Raw genomic sequence first — 18,768 nt, 5'->3', positions numbered from 1 at the left:
GTCATACACAAACATTACACTGCAGTCTGCTACAGAGCCCCATCCATATATTTATTCCCCCTCCCATCACTGTAGAGGGAAGACACACACTGCTGGGTACCCTCCACATCCCACATAACACACCCACTGTCCTGTGTAAATGACTTTATGCCAAGTCTTTTCTATGAGATACAGTAGGAACCCACTGTCCAGCCCAGCTTATCTTATCTGCCAGCCAGCCATGCCTGTTCTGCCCTGCTGGGACTGAGGGACTCTGATTTTCAGTGCTTGAAGAACACATTCCAAAAATCCGGACCATAACATATCTTCCTCATAAGTAATTGCATTTTATCTCTTTCACTGACACAACATAGCTGTCATTAAACCTGGCAAAATTCATGTCTTCAGACCATATCATGTCCACAGAAATGGCATTTCCTGATTAATCTTGTTGATCATATTATTTTGACTATAAACACATTAATCCAAACTCTTCTATTTTAGCTGATTTGATTTCATTTGGCCTTTCCTGATTTTCCACATGTGCTAAACACCCACACAATTTGAAGGTGTGGCTGTATTTTTCTCATAAAGAATAGGAAAGCACAGCTTAAAAGCAGCACTCTAACAAATTGTACATTATTGCATACACTTCAAGTTTATTGCCCTAATTAACAACTGGGTATTTTCTCTCTGGTGAGCAATATGAGAGGTTAACAGAGTCCTTGTTTTCATTCATTCCCTATTGAACACTTCCTGCAAGAAACACGTTTAATGCTAGTACCTTAGACTGATTTTAGAATGATTCCCTAAATAGAGTTCCCAAAAAAAACCCCCAAAAAACAAAAAAAAAACCACCCCAAAAACTAAAACGACAAAACAACCTGCTATGATAAGGAAAACTATTTGTAGTGGGAAAGCCGAACATGCTTTTTTTAAATAGTTGAAAATATTTCCAGCCAGACAACTTTTCTAGTATAACTCCTCTTGAATAATGAATGGGCTTGAGTTTGAGAGAGGGCTCCTGAGGTCCATAAAGAGTCTGCATGCTGTTTTGGCTTCAGCACTTGAGAGCCAAATGGAAAAATTAACAATTTCAATAAGCACAAATGGAGCATTTACTGTCAGTGTCCCATAACAGTCCAGTAGATCTCACATTGTTTGAGGCCATTCTTCTTCTCAGTTTGAGTGATGAACGGATCAATACAACATTGCTGCTGCAGAAAAAGGAACTGTCACTTACCAAGAATAAAAGCAGTGCTACTGTGAAGGAAACCTTTTGGGGAGAGGGTATTTTGGCCTGTAGCAGCAAGTGTTCTGCAGCAGGGAGATTGGACACACACTCAGTGTTCCCTCCAGCATCACCTCTGCCTGCCTGGGGGCACTTGGCCCTCTCATTCCTTACCTGGGACAATAAGAATGGTACAGCCTAAAAAAGTGAAATCTGAGTGTGTCCCTACTAAGTCTCACTACCGTCTTAGAGGTGTTTTTAACAGGGACAAGGACTCAATATAATTTTGCATAGCAGTAAAGCCATACAATTTATTAATAACTTTTCTACCTATAGTGTTACAGAGCCTAGGGTAAAATTCATAGGAGAGAAGAATGGGAGATAATATATTAATTTTAGCAAGGTATGCACACCTCATTGAAATTAAAATCATATAACTTTGCTGCCATGTAATCTGTATATTTTAAATACCTGAACAAAAATGTGAAGTAAAAAACTTAGATGTAAGGGAATGCAGTAATTAAAGGTTCCTTAATCCTGCCACCCTGTGTGCCTATATTACAATGTTATCTTTAAATAGCATGAGAACTTATTTTTCCCCAGTCTTTCCTCCCTTCAGCCACTTTCTTTTCAGATTTGGTACTCTGGATGTGAAAGCCCGAGCAAATGTTCTCTGATCTCATCTTTCTTCCTATCTGACTGCTCAGTATGCAGGTCCTGGTTTGACTTGCTGCATATCCTGAGCTGAATACAAAGGATTTCATTTCCTTATAAACTCGTATATAGTTTTATCACTTCACTATCAAGGTTTTTCATTAAACTTTCACCTTTCAAACTGGAATATTTGGCTGCAATCTCACAAGGAAAATATTTTCCATTTTTCTGCCCAACCTGAAAACTTAGGCCAAACAATTCTTAAAGAGATAATTTTATGCACTACAAAATTAACTGAAATTTTTGATCCTTGGATTAACTCCTCTCAAATAAGCCTTGACTGAATGAAAATGACTATTAAATTACATGTACTTGGAATGACTGCATGAGCAGCTGAAAAAGCTTACTCCATGGGTATATAATGTAGACTCAATTCCTGAGTTCCAGCTGCTTTACTGTGTACTCAGTGAGTGCTGTGAGGACTCTCACATTCATGTTTAGACTCTAAATGGTTATGAAGGACATTTCCAGCAGCCCTTGAATTTTACCTCAAATGAAAACACATTAGTGTGATAGAAGGAAAGAAAGTGTTTGTAGTTTTTAAGAGCTCTGAAGCTTTTAATACAAATGGGTAACTGCAAATCCAGGTCCCACTGGATTTATCAGCCATTTTCCAGGGCTAAGAAGTCAGAATCTCAGTCAAAAACTCAGACGCTTTGAGAGGGAAGAGTTTTATATTGCAAAGTACTTGTATTTTCTGCACTTTGGTAGCAGCGTAAGTCCTTTCCTGCTGGGGAAAGAACTGATTCTAAAGCAAATGAGATTCAGGTGCCTTGAAGCCAGAACAGTGGCTCAGTTAAAGCCTTTTTTTTTTTTTTTCCCAGTATTAGTTTAAGTGCTTATTCTCCAGATACTCTTTTCCAGCTCAGCTGAGAATAGTGACAAATCCAATGCCTGTCAGTCCTGGAATATTGCCTATCCAGGGGTCCTGAAGCAAATTCAACAAAGATGCTGGTTTAGAAACCTCATCTTTTGGTTTTTACACCTTGTTATTAGCATTATGCAGAACCATACTGCAGGACAGTGTATCACTCATATGCCTTGTCTGTATTCTGGTAGAAACATCTGGGGGTTTCTGAGGCTGAGAATCTTCTCTGTTCTGCTGCTGAAGAGATACAAGGCCTGAGGGTCTATATGCACCTTATCCTTCCTTCCTCAGCATTGAGAGAAAAGGGATTCTGGAAGCATACTTTCATTAGAAGATGAGATCAAGGCTTTTATTTTTCATTTGCCTCAATATAAAATGTTATGCTGAAATAAATGTAGTTTTTATTAAGCCTTGTCTTTTTCCAAGGATCCCCAAACAGAGAAATAGTACAAGAAAACTATAGCCATAAGCAAGGATGTTACTAGCAAAGTTAATTTTAGTATGTAACACTGATAATGAGCACACAAATTTGAATGCATTTTGATTAAACTTTTCCTGTAAAGTACCATATTAATAGCCATGCTTTAAACAGCACTAATGATAACATGAACAAAAACTATTTCAGTAGATATGATGTCACACATAGAGAAATTGCCTGTGAGTGTCATTACTGATTATCAACCACCACAAGGGTGTATTTGACTATGTGCTCTTTATTTTATAACATACCACATCTGGGGGTTACTGACTGCTATTTGAAACACTAAGAATTACATTCATGGTATCTAGATTGAGAATAGCTCTGAACCTGAACCTGAAAGTCATTAATCCTATTATATCCTGTATCTACAGAAACATGTATGTCTGGGGCCTCCAGCACAAGAGAGATGTGAGAGGTTAGAGAGGGTAGGAGAGGGTCCAGAAAAAGGCCATGAAGGTGATCTGTGGCACCTCTGCTATGGACAGGCTGAGAGAGCTTTGTTAGTTCAGCCTGGAAATGAGAAGACTCTGAGGAGACTTTCCAGTCTCCTTGAAGGGAGCTTCAAAAAAGATGGGAGAGGGAGTTTTCCCATGGGTAGAGAGCGATATGACAAGGAGGAATGGTTTTAAGCTAAAAGAGGGGAAGTTTAATTTATGTGTTAGAAAGAAATTCTTTATCCAGGGGGTAGTGAGGCACTGGCACAGGTTGCCCAAAGAAGCTGTGGATGCCCCATCCCTGGAAGTGTTCAAGACCAGGCTGGAGGGTGCTCTGAACAACCTGCTCTTGTGGAAGGTGTCCCTGCCCATGGCAAAGGGCTGGAAATAGATAATCTTTAAGGTTCCTTCCAACCCCCGTGATTTTATTATTATATATATTATATTATTATATATATTATTATATCTTCAAATATTGCACATATTTTCATATTCAAATCTATATGCATGCTGAGCATAGTTGAGCAACTATGGATATATGTGTGTATTTACATGCACAAACTAACTCTTGCAATGAATGAACAAAGGAGCCCTTCTCACTGTCTAATCTTATATATTATCTTCAAATATTGCACATATTTTCATATTCAAATCTATATGTATGCTGAGCATAGTTGAGCAACTATGGATATATGTGTGTATTTACATGCACAAACTAACTCTTGCAATGAATGAACAAAGGAGCCCTTCTCACTGTCTAATCTTATATATTATCTTCAAATATTGCACATATTTTCATATTCAAATCTATATGTATGCTGAGCATAGTTGAGCAACTATGGATATATGTGTGTATTTACATGCACAAACTAACTCTTGCAATGAATGAACAAAGGAGCCCTTCTCACTGTCTAATCTTGATTAATTTTCTAAATGAAGACCAAATTTAGTACTCAAATGCTAAATGCTGTATCATAATGCTTGCTACATTAAAAGGCTGAATGAAGATTACAGAGATATCCTTGACCTTTAATCTTCTCAGCTTTTGCAATTAAATACCACAAGATTTGTTTGGTCACTCTCATCACCTTTGAAATTAGCACCACCAAGCTACACTACTTTGACAGATGGTAACACTAAACATGCACCAAATATGCAAATTTCATTACTTTCTCTCTATAGTGGGAATATCTGAACAATACTTTTTCAGTGTTACACATAAGTTCTTTCTGTTAAGTCTGCCTGTAGGCTTTAAAAGATAACATTAAAAAACTCAAGCAAATTTTTTTTTCCATACTACCATCAATTCAGGATATATTTACTAAAATATGTTACTCTTTAGTCATTCTATAGACACCATTGGAACTGAAGAAACAATTCATTATGAAATAGAATCTTTGCAAGCATGGGTTGTTATTTACCTCTTCCTTATGTGTGAACTCTGATTTTATTATAATAGAACAAGGAAGTGAAATATTTTAATCCAAATTATTTAGGTGTTACAGGATGTCATTTTATTACTTCTTGCACATCAAATCTGGAGTCATTTTGAGATCTCACATGACTTCTCCAAGCACTCTACTCTCTTCACATTGAACTATTGAATCATGTGCATCAGCAATCCTTTGAAAAACCTGCTATTTTGACATTGCCAGACTCAGCAAGTAACTTGCTTCTTTCATGCCCTACACTTCCAAGGCAATATTTCTTTACCCTCAGTATCAGTATTTTTTTCCTCCAGTTCCCTCCATACGCTCTCTTACTTGTGCTTTTGACTAGGAGACAGAATTCATATAAAATTATTTACTAGACAGGCAAAAATAAAAAGAATCTCTTAGATATATTGGAAAACTTCAATGAAATTAATTAATTAATTAATTAAATTCTGTTAAATTGCTGTGTACTTATTTTTCACTGCTAATCTTTCCATTGTTTTTTCCTTTATTGATTTTTTTATGACTATAAGTTTCCAAATGTCCACCTGATTTGCATCTGAATTTTCCTGAACACTTTTCCTCACACGTATAAAATAAAAAACCCTCCAAACAATTTTTAAAATATTTTTCTCACCATGACATCCTCTTACATTTACTCAATTTTCCATAGCATACACAAACAAGTCCTAGACAAATAATTAATCTTTAGATTGAAGACTTGTGATTAAGATGTTTCTTCTTTCTTTCTATGTCAGATAAAGATGACATCCCAGCTTTTTTTTAATTTTTTCTTTTTAATAGAGGACAAGATTGAAGAGAAGGGAAAGAGGAATGGAAGCCTTTACCTTTCCACTCTTCTTTATGCTGGGAACTACACAACCTTTTCTTCATTATTGGGAATACTGGCTGCCTGTCTCTGCTTTGTGAAGGAAGAGGAGAGACAAGGAAGGGTCAGAAAAAAGACCATGGAAGAACTTCTCCCTGCTGCTAGGACTGCTTTCACTCAGTACTGGCCTGGGGGGAATAGTTTAATTGCTGTGGGAAGCAGATGTTAATGGAACTGTTCCAAAGACATCCTGAAAACACAGCACCTCCTTCCCAGCTTTATGTACTCTTACCATGGTGGTAGCAGAAAGGAGTCAGTAGGCAAATTCCCTGCAGTGTCTCTGCTGTATTAGTAACCTTTCTGGGTCATGGCACACGCCCCCTTTTCAGACTGAACCCTTCTGGAAAAGTCATGAAAACATCATCTCTCTTCACCAGAGATCATCTGGTATTTGATACTTCTGGGAGTTCTGGGACTAAAGACTCACAACTGCTGCTTTTCTTTCCACTTTCTAAAGTGTTATTTGTAACAACTTTTGGTCAGAAATCTTGGAAATATCAAACTAATTACTAAAAGACTTAATTGTTGTACTGATGGCTTTTAAGTCAGTTTTATAAATTTTGTGAGTATCAATCACTATTTTACATTTGTACTTCAGAAAAAAAAAGATCATAAATTAATTCAATTCCATTACTTTCTTGTATTATAAACTCATCCAGCAAGCTTAATATTTTAAAATGCCAGCTTCATGTCCCAGCACTCAAGTACTACATTGACTTTTAAATCAGCCACTGCATTTCAATGTATGTGATGGAAACACACAAAGATAATTTATTTTAGAATGCAGTTTAAGACATTTCAGTTCTGTCATCCACTTGCATTCATACACCTGTGTGCTCCATCTAAACTCCTACTGTAGCTGTCAGTCTGCGTGATGGAGCCTAGAAAATGGTTTAGCTTAAAAGCCACAAAAAGCTCATTTTATTTACCTTAGAGTGGGTGAGTAGTGGCATGTGGCTTACCCAAATGTATCCCACATTCAGCCTCCTCCAGATCTAGTGTCAATATGTCATTCCCTTGGAAGTGTCCTGGAAATGCTCCTAGAGCCTCCAAAACAGCATCAGACACCTATCCCCGTGTAATGGAATCAAATCTTAGCTATATTTTAGCATCGCTTAAATTGCATCGCTTCTGTCCTGAGAACAAGGAGAATTAAAAAAGGAAACAACTGACATGCAACTTTTTAGAACCTAGATACTTAAACTGAATTTGATGTCCACAGATAGCTTATATACAAAGAGGTAAGCACTTGCAGGGCAGATTAAAAATACAATATTTGATATTAAGAGCAAACTCAAATGACCAAGTAGGTGGCCCATATTACTACTAGCAATACAACTTGGTTGTTTTTAATTCTATGAGAGGAAACAAAAATATCTATAAAAATTTGAAAAAATTAAAAGCCACTGTTTTGAAAATGAGTGAAAATAATTTTAGTTCTTTGCCTTTATCTTCCATTTTTTGTAGCATTGTGAAGAAAACAATTGATACTTTGCTTAAATATCTATTATATGGAATTAACTTTATTTGTGTTTTCTCTTTCTCCTGCATTTGCTTAAGAGGCAGCTGTAAAGCCACTTCTTCCATTCTGTGGCATTTTTTTTTTATTTTTTCTAAGATGAATGCAGTTAGAAGCAAAGTGTAAAACAGAAAAAATACTACTTACTCTTTAAAAAAATAGAAACTATGTTTTTTTACTACAAAAAATGCATAGTAATACAACCCAAATACCTGTTAGGACTTTCTTCTCTTAAATTACCCATGCAAAACCAAACATCACAGTCATATTTTATTATTTTGTTGAAATGAGATCTGAAGTGTTACTTTTTTTGGTCAGAATTATTAATTTAGTTGTGAGCAGAAGAACCTTGACAATCAAAGGGCAAATCTAGTTTGCTGAAAGTGTTCTTAAGGAGAAACTAACAAACCTCTAATAAAACAGTGGAAGAATTAGTCAAATTTCTATTTGTTACACTGCTGTATTTAAGCAAGTATCTCAACAACAAAAGAATTAGCAGTAAAAGGACCTGGATTTAACATAAAAGGCTTTTTAAAAAATCTTTTTTCAAGTACTATTTACAGCACTCCTATAAGTTGAGAAATGTTAAAATGCAATATTAACAATGCCTTCTGCTCAGTTCAAATACATGAATTTCTTCTTCTTCTTTTCCAATATCAAAATTCTTCCCCTATTCTGTGAAAGTATAGGCATTGCTTTTTTGCCCTCATAAAAATTAATATGAATCTTTATAGAAAACCTTGAAGTCCTACATAAAAGAATTATCTGGACTAACCTGTTCAGTTCTAGCCCATCAAGGCTTCTCACATATTCATGATTCCACCCACTGACCCTAAGGGTCATACTGCTCCTTTCTCTACTCATCATCATGCTTGCTTTTCATTGAGTTCTCATTCAGCCAAGCAAATAGCAAACGCACAATGGAATTTAGCTTTTTGCATAAGTTAAACCAACTCCACAATGAGAAGATGTACCCTGCACTCACCTGCTCCTGTCCTCAATATTAGGTATTTGTTTTGCCCTAACACACATGGAAGGTGTTTATCTTGCACAATGAAGATGCTAATGTCAGACAGCTGACCTCCTGCAGTGTCAGGACAGGGGAGTGGAGAATAAGTATATTTCAATCTCCTGACTTTCAACAAGCATTAACTTCAAGAAAACCCCACATTTATTTCTAGGAGCAACTGCTTTTGCCATCTGTACAGAGCACTTAATGTAAGCTCCAGCTACCCAACCTGTATAAATTCCTAATGTTAGCCCGAAAGCTTTTTCAACTCACCATGCCTCTCTAAGTGACAGTCAAAAATTACATGGATATTTGACTAGCCTACCAAACTTGCATTTGAAAAGGAGATGGAGCAAACATAAGAAAATAAGAGCCAGATAGCTTGTGATGGTTACCATCCTCACAAAAAGAAAAGACCTTAGGAAAAAAACTCACAAAACTCACAAGCTTACAAATGGAGTGTAAAAATAACAAAGACACAGCTAATTGCCCCCCAATGCTCTCTATAAACCAAATGGCCACAAAGGCAGGGACTAAGGAAAGTCCATCTCGTGTGTTGAACAAGGTTCTCCTGAACTTGCACACCACTTCAAGAGGCTGCCAGAGTTGTTGTTTCCTTAGAGCCATAGGATTGCTAACATTGGCAAAGACCTCTAAGATGCTGGAGTCCAACTGTTGACACAGCACTTCCACAGTCAGCACTGTGCAGCCGTGTCCTGTCTCTTGTTATCCAGGACAGTGAGTGGTGTTAGTGTCGTAAAGGAATTAAAATAACAGGCTCTTCTGAAACTTCCTTCTTTCTGAGTATTGCTAGCTCATTTGGTTGTATTCCTTTGAAAAAGCTTATTTTTCTTACCCATTGTCAGATTCCTTTGTCAGTAATACACATCAACCTAACCAAAGATCTCATGCAGATCTAGGGAACAACATGATTATGAAGACAAACTGATTTAAGCCTTACTTTCAGATTTTTCAGATACTTCCTCCATTTTTTTTGGGGGGGGGGGTGTTTGTTTTGTTGTTGTGTTTTGGGGTGGTTTTTTTTTGTTTTTTTTAAATTGAGATTTGATATGCAGTTTTTATATGAATGTTTACTCTTTTATTAAGGTAATAATTTTTAAAAACTCTTTAAAGAAATAAAAATTTTTATAGGCATATATAGCCAGGATAAAAAGGCCCACATTGGGCAAGACAAATTTCAAAAATGGTTGGTACCCAGAAGTAGCAATTCCCGTTTGTAAATGTGTTTTACATTATTCAAGATGATGAAGAAATGATGCTTCCACCAGGTTTATGAAAAATTTATTCTATTTCTTTTCTTGCTCACCATTTCCTTCAGAACAGCAAAGATTTCCTTACACATTGTGCGTTCACAAGATTTCTGACAATTAATTAAACAATTGTGAATACATGAAATATGTAAAAATATATGTTCTTCTGAATGGAATTGGTAATTTAGCATGTTCCTACTGTGGATGGTTAGCCTTCATGGAAAAGAAAGCAAGAAAGAGAGAAAATGAGAAAGCAAGAGAAAAAGAGAGAGAGGGAGGAAGGGAGGGAGGGAGGAAGGGAGGGAGGAAGGGAGGAAGGAAGGGAGGGAGGAAGGAAGGGAGAGAGGAAGGGAGAACGGAAGGAAGGACGGAAGGAAGGAAGAAAGAAAGAAAGAAAGAAAGAAAGAAAGAAAGAAAGAAAGAAAGAAAGAAAGAAAGAAAGAAAGAAAGAAAGAAGAAAGAAAGAAAGAAAGAAAGAAAGAAAGAAAGAAAGAAAGAAAGAAAGAAAGAAAGAAAGAAAGAAAGAAAGAAAGAAAGAAAGAAAGAAAGAAAGAAAGAAAGAAAGAAAAAGAAAGAAAGAAAGAAAGAAAGAAAGAAAGAAAGAAAGAAAGAAAGAAAGAAAGAAAGAAAGAAAAAGAAAGAAAGAAAGAAAGAAAGAAAGAAAGAAAGAAAGAAAGAAAGAAAGAAAGAAAGAAAGAAAGAAAGAAAGAAAAAGAAAGAGAGAGAGAAAGACTAAGGGAGTTTTCACTAAAAATAATTACACATGTTATTTTAAAATTCCCATTTATTATTTCAGATTTATTTAAAGAATAACTATGTGTTGACAACAGTGCATCATTCATAGAGCTGTGATTATTTTAGCTAACTATACAGAAATTAACAGTTAAATAGTAATATTAATTAGGCCAAAATAATTGACATGATTTGACAAAATTAGATCTTTAAAATTACAGAAAAACAATACTTTATATTTTAAAATGATGCATCCTATCTAAAAAGATAAATTTATGCTATCTAAACCTAAAATTGACTTTCAGATGATGAAGATAGAGAACTACTTCTCATAAATTCAACTATCTCACATTTCTCAGGGAAAAAAAAAAGGTATTCTATATTGTGATAGTGATGCTTTTTAAACATAATTTGTAAGCAGTTTTAACTGAAATTTTTTTTGAGAATATTAATAGTCTGTTATTTAAAATATCTCTATGGCATTATATTTTATTTGTCAAATAAATATATATAGCAGGGAAGTTATGTGATTCAATAATGTAATATCTGTATGTGTGGATGCATGTACTTATCTATGAGTAAATATAAAAACAGAAAATACAACTGCTATGAATTTGAATAGTGATATTTTAAACATGGCTAAACAGCAAAAATAAAAGCTGACCTTAGAAATTAGTTAGAAATACTGCTACATTTGAAGCCTTTACCTTCAGACATGCAAGACTATAGGAAGGGGAATGAAGCTAAATGCAAGAGTAGACAATAATCTGATTTCCTTCCTTCCTTCCTTCCTTCCTTCCTTCCTTCCTTCCTTCCTTCCTTCCTTCCTTCCATCCATCCATCCAAAAATTCACACTATTTCAGACTTCACCTCTTTGTCTAAATTCCTGTACTGTGTGTTACTAATGGAAACAGTTAAGCATAGTGAAGCAGGTACTCAGGTTTTTTTACCAACTGGGGATGAAAATAGATTTGAACAATCTCCATAGATGCTGTTATTCCCTGTCTGAACCTTGCTGTCATCTGAATTTGAATCTTCAAAGCTGAATGTCACTAAATCAATTATAGACAGTATTTTTATGGCTAATAAGCACCTAATTAATTTAAGTATGTTAAAGATGGAGAAGGTTTTTCATCTATAATATAATCTGTAATGCTTTATTTAAACTTCTATTGTTATCTCTCTTTGTCTGTATGCCCAGGGAAGGAAAAGAATACTTGAAGGAAGTATTCTCTTGATAGGAACAGTATTTCAGCTATTTTTGAAACTTTAAAGGCAGATTTTTTGACAGAAGCTACTTATTATTTACTACTATACCAGGTGTATGTAACATATACATAATTTCTGGGAGCTGCACTTGAATATTTACTTTAACTTTTAGTGCAGCTTATCTAGCTATATTCACTGTCCATACATGATAAATGACAAGCAACCTTGTGATGTGACATCCCTCTGTTCATGACGAGGGGGTGTCTAGAATTGACCCCATCTTCTCTATCACCATCACCAATCCCTTCCCATTCCTCAGGTGTGGCTCTGGGATATGGTTCTGACCAGCAGGAAATGCAGCCTGCACCCCAGTGGAGCAGAGTGGTCAAAAGTGACAGTACTGGTGTGGGAAGCAGCTGCAGGGAACAAAACAGCAGCTGAACCGAGCCAAGAGGAGCAGAGCCCAGAGCAACAGAGTGGCAGCACAGTGAGACATGAACAATTTAGCTGTCAGAGGTTTGTTCATTCCATTGTCTTGGGCTTAGAGGCAGGGAAAGCCATCTGTGGGAAGCTCGTACCATCTTGTCTTTGTCTAGGAAAATGCACATGATGCTGGGCACAGGAACAGCTGCCATCTTACCTTTGTGCAGGGAAAGCCACAGGGTGCACCCTAAGGGGAGCGCCAGCATCTTGTCTTTGTCCTGGTGGACATGCAGAACTGGGTCAAGGTGATGAACACCCTTTGAGGGTAAACACTGTCTTCGGTTGCAAGATGTGGCTGGAGGTCTGTATTCTATTGCCATCTGATAGAGGTGGGGCAGTTATCTTCTGTTAATTGGGCCACCTTTTAAAAGCAGGTGGGGCAGTTTTCTTTATCTCTTCCACAACCAATCCTCCCTCTAGGAAATATCCTCTGTTAATGGGCCATTGACTTTCACTGCATGGCTGATAAAATGGCATCATCCCATTTCGAGATGCTTCACCCAGGGGGAGGAGCCAGGCATTCCTGCCTGGATATAATCTGAGATTTGAACACCACAGGCAGCCTTTTCCACTGGATTCCCAGAGGAAGATCAGGCCCATCTACATCACCACTGGACCTTCAGAGGAAAACTACACCCTTGTACAGGATCACTGCCTCAGCAGAACCACACCTGACACTCCAGGAGAACTGCAACCACCATTTCAATGGGACTGCTACCAATATCCTGACCCCAAGGGTGTCAAGTTGTATTCTGACTCTGTCAGTGTTGTTTTGTATTACTTTATTTTTATTTTTATCTTATTTTTTTCTTTTTTTTTTCTATTAAGAACTGTCATTCCTACTCCCGTATCTTTGCCTGAGAGCCCCTTAATTTCAAAATTATAATAATTCAGAGAGGGTTTACATTTTTCATTCCAAGAGAGGCTCCTGCCTTTCTTAGCAGACATTGTCTTTTCAAACCAAGACAAGCACCTCTTTATTTGTTATTAATATTGCTGCTATTACTGAGCATTTCTTATTCCACTGCTGTTTGCTTTCAGTAAACTGTTATCTCAACCAATGGTCTCTGCCTTTGCCCCTCTCTTGCCAAAGGAGGTGGTGGGAAGAGGAGTGGTTTGTTTTTAGGTCTAATTTCTGACTGGCAGAAAACCACCATTGTAGTTAAAAGCAGATTACATGGTCCTACATACCTCTGGATTAAATAAAAATTAATGTAAAAAAAGCCATGAATACAGGTTGAGATGATAAACATAAAAGTATGTCTGAGTAGCTAAATTAAGCATTTATCTATACTTGCTGGAAACTGCAACATCAGATAATTAAGGTTTTCTTTATATAAACAGAAGAAATTAATTATGGTATTTTAAATAAAATTACGGAATAATTGACAAAACTGTTTTCATTTTCATGGCTACTGTTACACATTTATCAGAAAATATTAATCCAAATATAACCAAAAATTCTCCCAAATGAGCTTAAGTTGTAGGTTTTTGTGGTTTTCTTTTAAAGAAAACTGTCATAATCAGAAAAACCATGTTGAATATGCTACTGGACAAACAATGTGATATGAAATGTTTCACAGGATATATAAAGAGTTCATAGAACAATGGTTTTATAAACACATTATTTAGTAAAAATCTCCTTCAGCACACACAAGCCAGGCATCAATCTGTGCTCCCCCTCCCTCCATCCAAGACAAAAAACCAAAACCAAACAACCAAAAAAACCCCATTAGAAAAAAAAAGGCAGACAGTAAACCTTTCCAATTGCTGATAAAACAATTTCCACATTTTCCTTGCATCACTGTGCTAGCTGCATTTTGCATTCCTTTTCTAGCCACTCAGTTGCTCTACATTTTGCTTTTTGACTCTTTCTATCATGTATTAGTAGCAAGACCACGTTTATAGTTACCCAGATAGAGAGGAATACTGTAAAGGGCTGGAAAAATATCTCTGTGTAAACCGTATCAAAGATGCAAAAAGAAGCTGAAACCTGTTGCAGAAAGCAGAAGCAGAATCCAGTTTCTGGTGATAAAACTTGATGAATCAGGAGGTTAAATTTTTTGGAAGACATCTGGCACCCAGCCTCTATTATCAGGTTTAGCCAGATGTAATTCTAAAGGATGTATGCAAAAATGCTGGAATTTCACCTTCTGTTTTTTCTTGATTTCTACTTTACATCAAATAGCAAATTTTTTTTTACAGAAGAAAAGTCAATTCAGTTAAATCACTTAATGAAATCTACGTAAAATTAAATCTGAATGTAAAAAAAAGGATTCTTTTTTACTCTGGGATAGTGATTCCAAGAGTAAAACCAGAATCAGAGAAAGGAACAGATGACTTATTCATCCAGTCCCAACCACCTTATAAATTTTAGATTTTGTTATAAATGACTAAATTTATACAAAAGCAAGTTTAATATGTTCAAGACATTCAATAGCAATTTCCAGTCAGGCATAAAAACCTTCAGGCAAGGGAATGCCGGGAGAAGAAGAAACAAGAACACAGTCAGAAAAATTTTCTTTGGCATTAAAGTCTCACTATTAAGAGCCTTGTTTCATGTTTGGTCAATTGAAATGCAGTATATTAAAATATAGTACCTTATAACACATGCATAGAGCCCGCTGTCTTGTACCACTGTTGGTCTGAACCAAATGGAGTCTTCTTCCTTGCTCATTCTGGTTCCATCAAAAGCTATAGGTTCCTCAAAATCTCCAGGTCCAGAGCTTTTGTACCACATCAAACTAAGTCCAGCACTTTGGGCTAGGGAGTAATTAGCTCTAATATATCCATAAAAGAGTGCACATTTTATACGAACAGGTTCTCCCACTAGAACTTGATATTTCTTGTAATCCACAGACCAGTCAGTGCATCCATCAGCTACAAGAGAAGAGAAAATGACAAGAGATTGTCAAAGGCTTTGGAAAGCACTATACACAAAGCAGTCTTTATTGTGGGAAAGTATTGTATTTGGAAAAAAAAGTCCTTTGAGGGACTAGCAGTATGCTTTTTGTCCCTGAAAAATTAACTCCATTTTCATGATGCTTATGTCTTGTACTTGTCTACAGTGGACAGAGCTGTTAGGATATATATTCCTAAATGTTGATAATCTCTGAGCAGTAACTGAAAAATTGCTCTTTTATATTTTGTGGAACTCCAGCATGACCAGTTATAAAATGCTGAAGTGAAATTATCGCAACACAGAGGGCATGTGGTTCACAGTGTGTCACCATCTAAATTGCATCACTCAAATATCTTCAGTGTTACCATGTAAGTGAAAGCCTCAGAAGATATTAGGACAATGAGTTGTGATCTGAACCAAATTGTATGAAAGTTTGGGATAGATTTGAAGGAAGAGAAAAAACTGTCTTTACAATAAGACCAGATGCACAAAAAGTTACTTTTAGGAAAATTACTATCAGTAATATAAATGGATTATTCAAAAACATGTTAAACAGATCTTAGTTGGAATTCCTGACTTTCCAGAACTAAATTACAAATTAGGGTTATTAATATTTTCTTTTTTTTTTCCAGTTGAATAACATCATCCCTTACCAATACTGTCCCACAATAATTGCTTATCAGAAAGCAAAACTAAATTTATTTGACATGCCAAACCCCAGTAACATAACTAAACCCCAAGGCCAAAAAAAAACCAAACTCACACCCTTGTCCCCTGTATTTTTAGTTAAGAATACCAAAACAACAACAGGAAAAGAGCTATTTTCTACAATTCCTTCCTTAACAAAACTTTGTATTTTTTAAAGAAATTTCAACCATGAAAATTCACCATTAGGTTCATACACTAAAAAACTCAGAGTCCAGTCTCAGCTAGTTAACCAGGCCCCAATCCAGTCAGTAGAAAGCAATCAGTGCATCCAAAGGACAATTTATTTCTTCTCAATACTATGCATCATATAAATATTTTGGTTTTGAATTTGACTTTGAAAGAGCTGAGATAGCTAGATAGCCATCTTAGAAAATCAACTTTTGAAAAGCTCTATTTTCATCCTGGATTGTTCTGACTTTAACAGAGAATTCTAGCTACCGTGCAAGGTAAAGAACTTAAAACTTAGACAATATTCTGATCTGCTACTTGAGAGAAAAATATACTATTTAGTGATTTTTTGAGTTCTGTATTTAGGTAATGCCACAGTACTTATTATATATTGCAAAATAAGAAAGACTCAGACATTTTCACACATCCCTGTGTAAGAAATACCCTAAGTTGATCCACCATAGAAAGTTGGGGCAAAAGTGAGTGAATTGAGTGAAAAATTAGAGTGAATTTGCATTGTGAACAGAATTCACACAAACAGATATTTCATATATCTTTGGACCGTCTCCTCCTGCATTAACTTTTATGACCAGAAAGGGAAAATAATATGTCCCTGTTCTAACTTTCCTACACAACAGTTCCTAAAGATTACTAAGTGTTGTTACAAGGCCCTAATAAGACTTGTACTCATGCATAAATTGAAGGGAATGGAAACAAAGCTACACTATTACCTTCCCCTTAGGACCAAAGAAACTAACTTTCATGTAGTCCAGGATTCAATTACATCTTTCATCATTTCATTTTTACCTCTCTGAAAGAGCATTCTCTCTCACCTGATTTTATTTCTCTCTGCTTCTAAATCCCAATGCCAAAAATGAATTAACAGCCAGCTCTAAGCAGTGTTAATTTCATTATATAAGTTACCAGGTAATAACTTCTTCATTATACTTTATCATCCGATTGTAATCTTGCTTTTCACTGCTTAATTTAGCTAGTACAGGATGGTTTACATTATTAGTTTGTAAGTTATGTCTTCTCTTTCAGGATATTCAGTTCTAATTGCTCCCAGTTCCTTTAACTTGCAGAATCCATGAGAATGTATTGCTGAATAACACCATCTCGAGTTCTATGTATTGGAGTAAGGATTAAATATGCAGGGTGGATGACACTGGCTTTGTTTCAGCATATTTTTCATAAGGGACCTGGGGGTCCTGGTTGATGAGCCAGCAGGGCCCTGGCAGCCAGGAGGGACATCCCTGTCCTGGGGCATCAGGGACAGCATGGCCAGCTGGGCAAGGGAGGGGATTGTCCTGATCTGCTTTGCACTGGAGGGGCCTCACCTCAAGTACTGGGGGCAGTTTTGGGTGCCACAATACAGGAAAGATATTAAGCTTTTAGAGAATATCCAAAGGAGGGCCATGAGGATGGTGACAGGACTGGAGGGGAGACTGTATGAGGTCACTTGTCTGGCTTAGCCTGGAGAAGAGAACAAGGGGAGACATCATTGGGATCTTCAACATCCTCATGAAGGGAAACAGAAGAGCAGGTCCCAATTTTTTAACTCTCATGACCCATGACAGGACTTGAGGCATGAAGTTGTGTCAGTGGAGTTTAAGTTGGATATCAGAAACTGCTTTTCGGCCAGTGGCTGGGCACTGGAACAGGCTCCCCAGAAAAGTGGTCACAGTACCAAGCATGACAGAGTTCAAGAAGTGTTTGGACAGTGCTCTCAGGCACTTGGTGTGATTCTTGGGGTGTCCTGTGCAGGGCCAGGAGTTGGACTCCATGATCTGGTAGGTGCCTTCTAACTCAGCATATTCTATGATTCGAGAAAACTCTTCTAGGGATCATCTGAATTATCTATATATTCACAGAACTATTTGTTCATTTTTTGGCACAAACCACATCAAAATGTCCCACCAGATATTTGAAGAGAATGTCTACTTGTCCTGGATTCAGCTGGGAAGAGTTAATTTCTTTTCAGCAACTGTTACAAGTGCTGTGTTTTGGATTCAGAACTAATGAGCCCACACCTGGAGTGCTGTGTCCAGCTCTGGGCTCCTGAATGCAAATGATATGTACAGACTGCAGCATCCAGCAAAGGCCGACAAAGCTGATTAAGGGACTGCAGCATCCCTGCTGTGAGCACAGGCTGAGAGCTGAGACTGTTCTGCTTGGAGAAGGCTTAGGGGGGATCTTAGTAATGAGTACAAAAACCTAAAGGGTAGGTGCAAAGAGCCAGGCTCTTTCCACTGGTGCCCAGTAATAGGACAAGAGGCAATGGGCACATATTGAAACACAGCAGGCTCTTTCTGAACACCAGGAAATATTTTTTTCTGTAAGGTTTACTGAAAATTCAGACAGGAGGTTGTGAACCCTCCATTCTTGGAGATATTTAGAAGCCAGAGAGACGTGGTGCTGAAAAACCATTTCTGGTTGGATGGTATGACCTACAGAGGTGTCTTCAACCTCAATCATTCTGTAATTCTGTGCTTGATTACAGTTACACTCAGTGATAACCTTAAAGAAACATATGTCCTCTTCTCAAAGTGGTCTTTGAATGAAGTGAACATGAGAGTGTTTCTCTTCCTGCTTTCAGAAATATTATACCACTTAAACTGCCAACACTGACATTCAAGTCACTTAGAACTGTGTTAACCTTATTACAGCTGGAAGGCTTAATGCCTTAAGAATCTTCCAGGAAAATCCTCACACTCAGCCAATGTGCTAATCTATG

General features: G+C 36.8%; 1 protein-coding gene across 4 annotated transcripts in view; it reads right to left on the bottom strand.

The window, feature by feature from the left end:
* Positions 1-18,768, bottom strand: part of IL1RAPL1 (interleukin 1 receptor accessory protein like 1) — a 687,620-nt gene that overhangs the window by 304,918 nt on the left and 363,934 nt on the right. For all 4 annotated transcript variants that reach the window (XM_054271408.1, XM_054271409.1, XM_054271410.1 and 1 more), the window contains one exon: positions 14,854-15,133. In XM_054271408.1, coding sequence (XP_054127383.1) covers positions 14,854-15,133 — 280 coding nt within the window. The remainder of the gene's footprint in view (positions 1-14,853; positions 15,134-18,768) is intronic.

The sequence above is a fragment of the Melozone crissalis genome, unplaced genomic scaffold (genome assembly GCF_028551555.1).
Source record: "Melozone crissalis strain CALT ecotype California unplaced genomic scaffold, PUWL_Pcris_2 ptg000013l_1, whole genome shotgun sequence".
NCBI classification, from domain to species: Eukaryota; Metazoa; Chordata; class Aves; order Passeriformes; family Passerellidae; genus Melozone; species Melozone crissalis.
The sequence above is the reverse complement of the archived record's forward strand: the minus strand, read 5'-3'. Positions and strand labels throughout refer to the sequence as shown.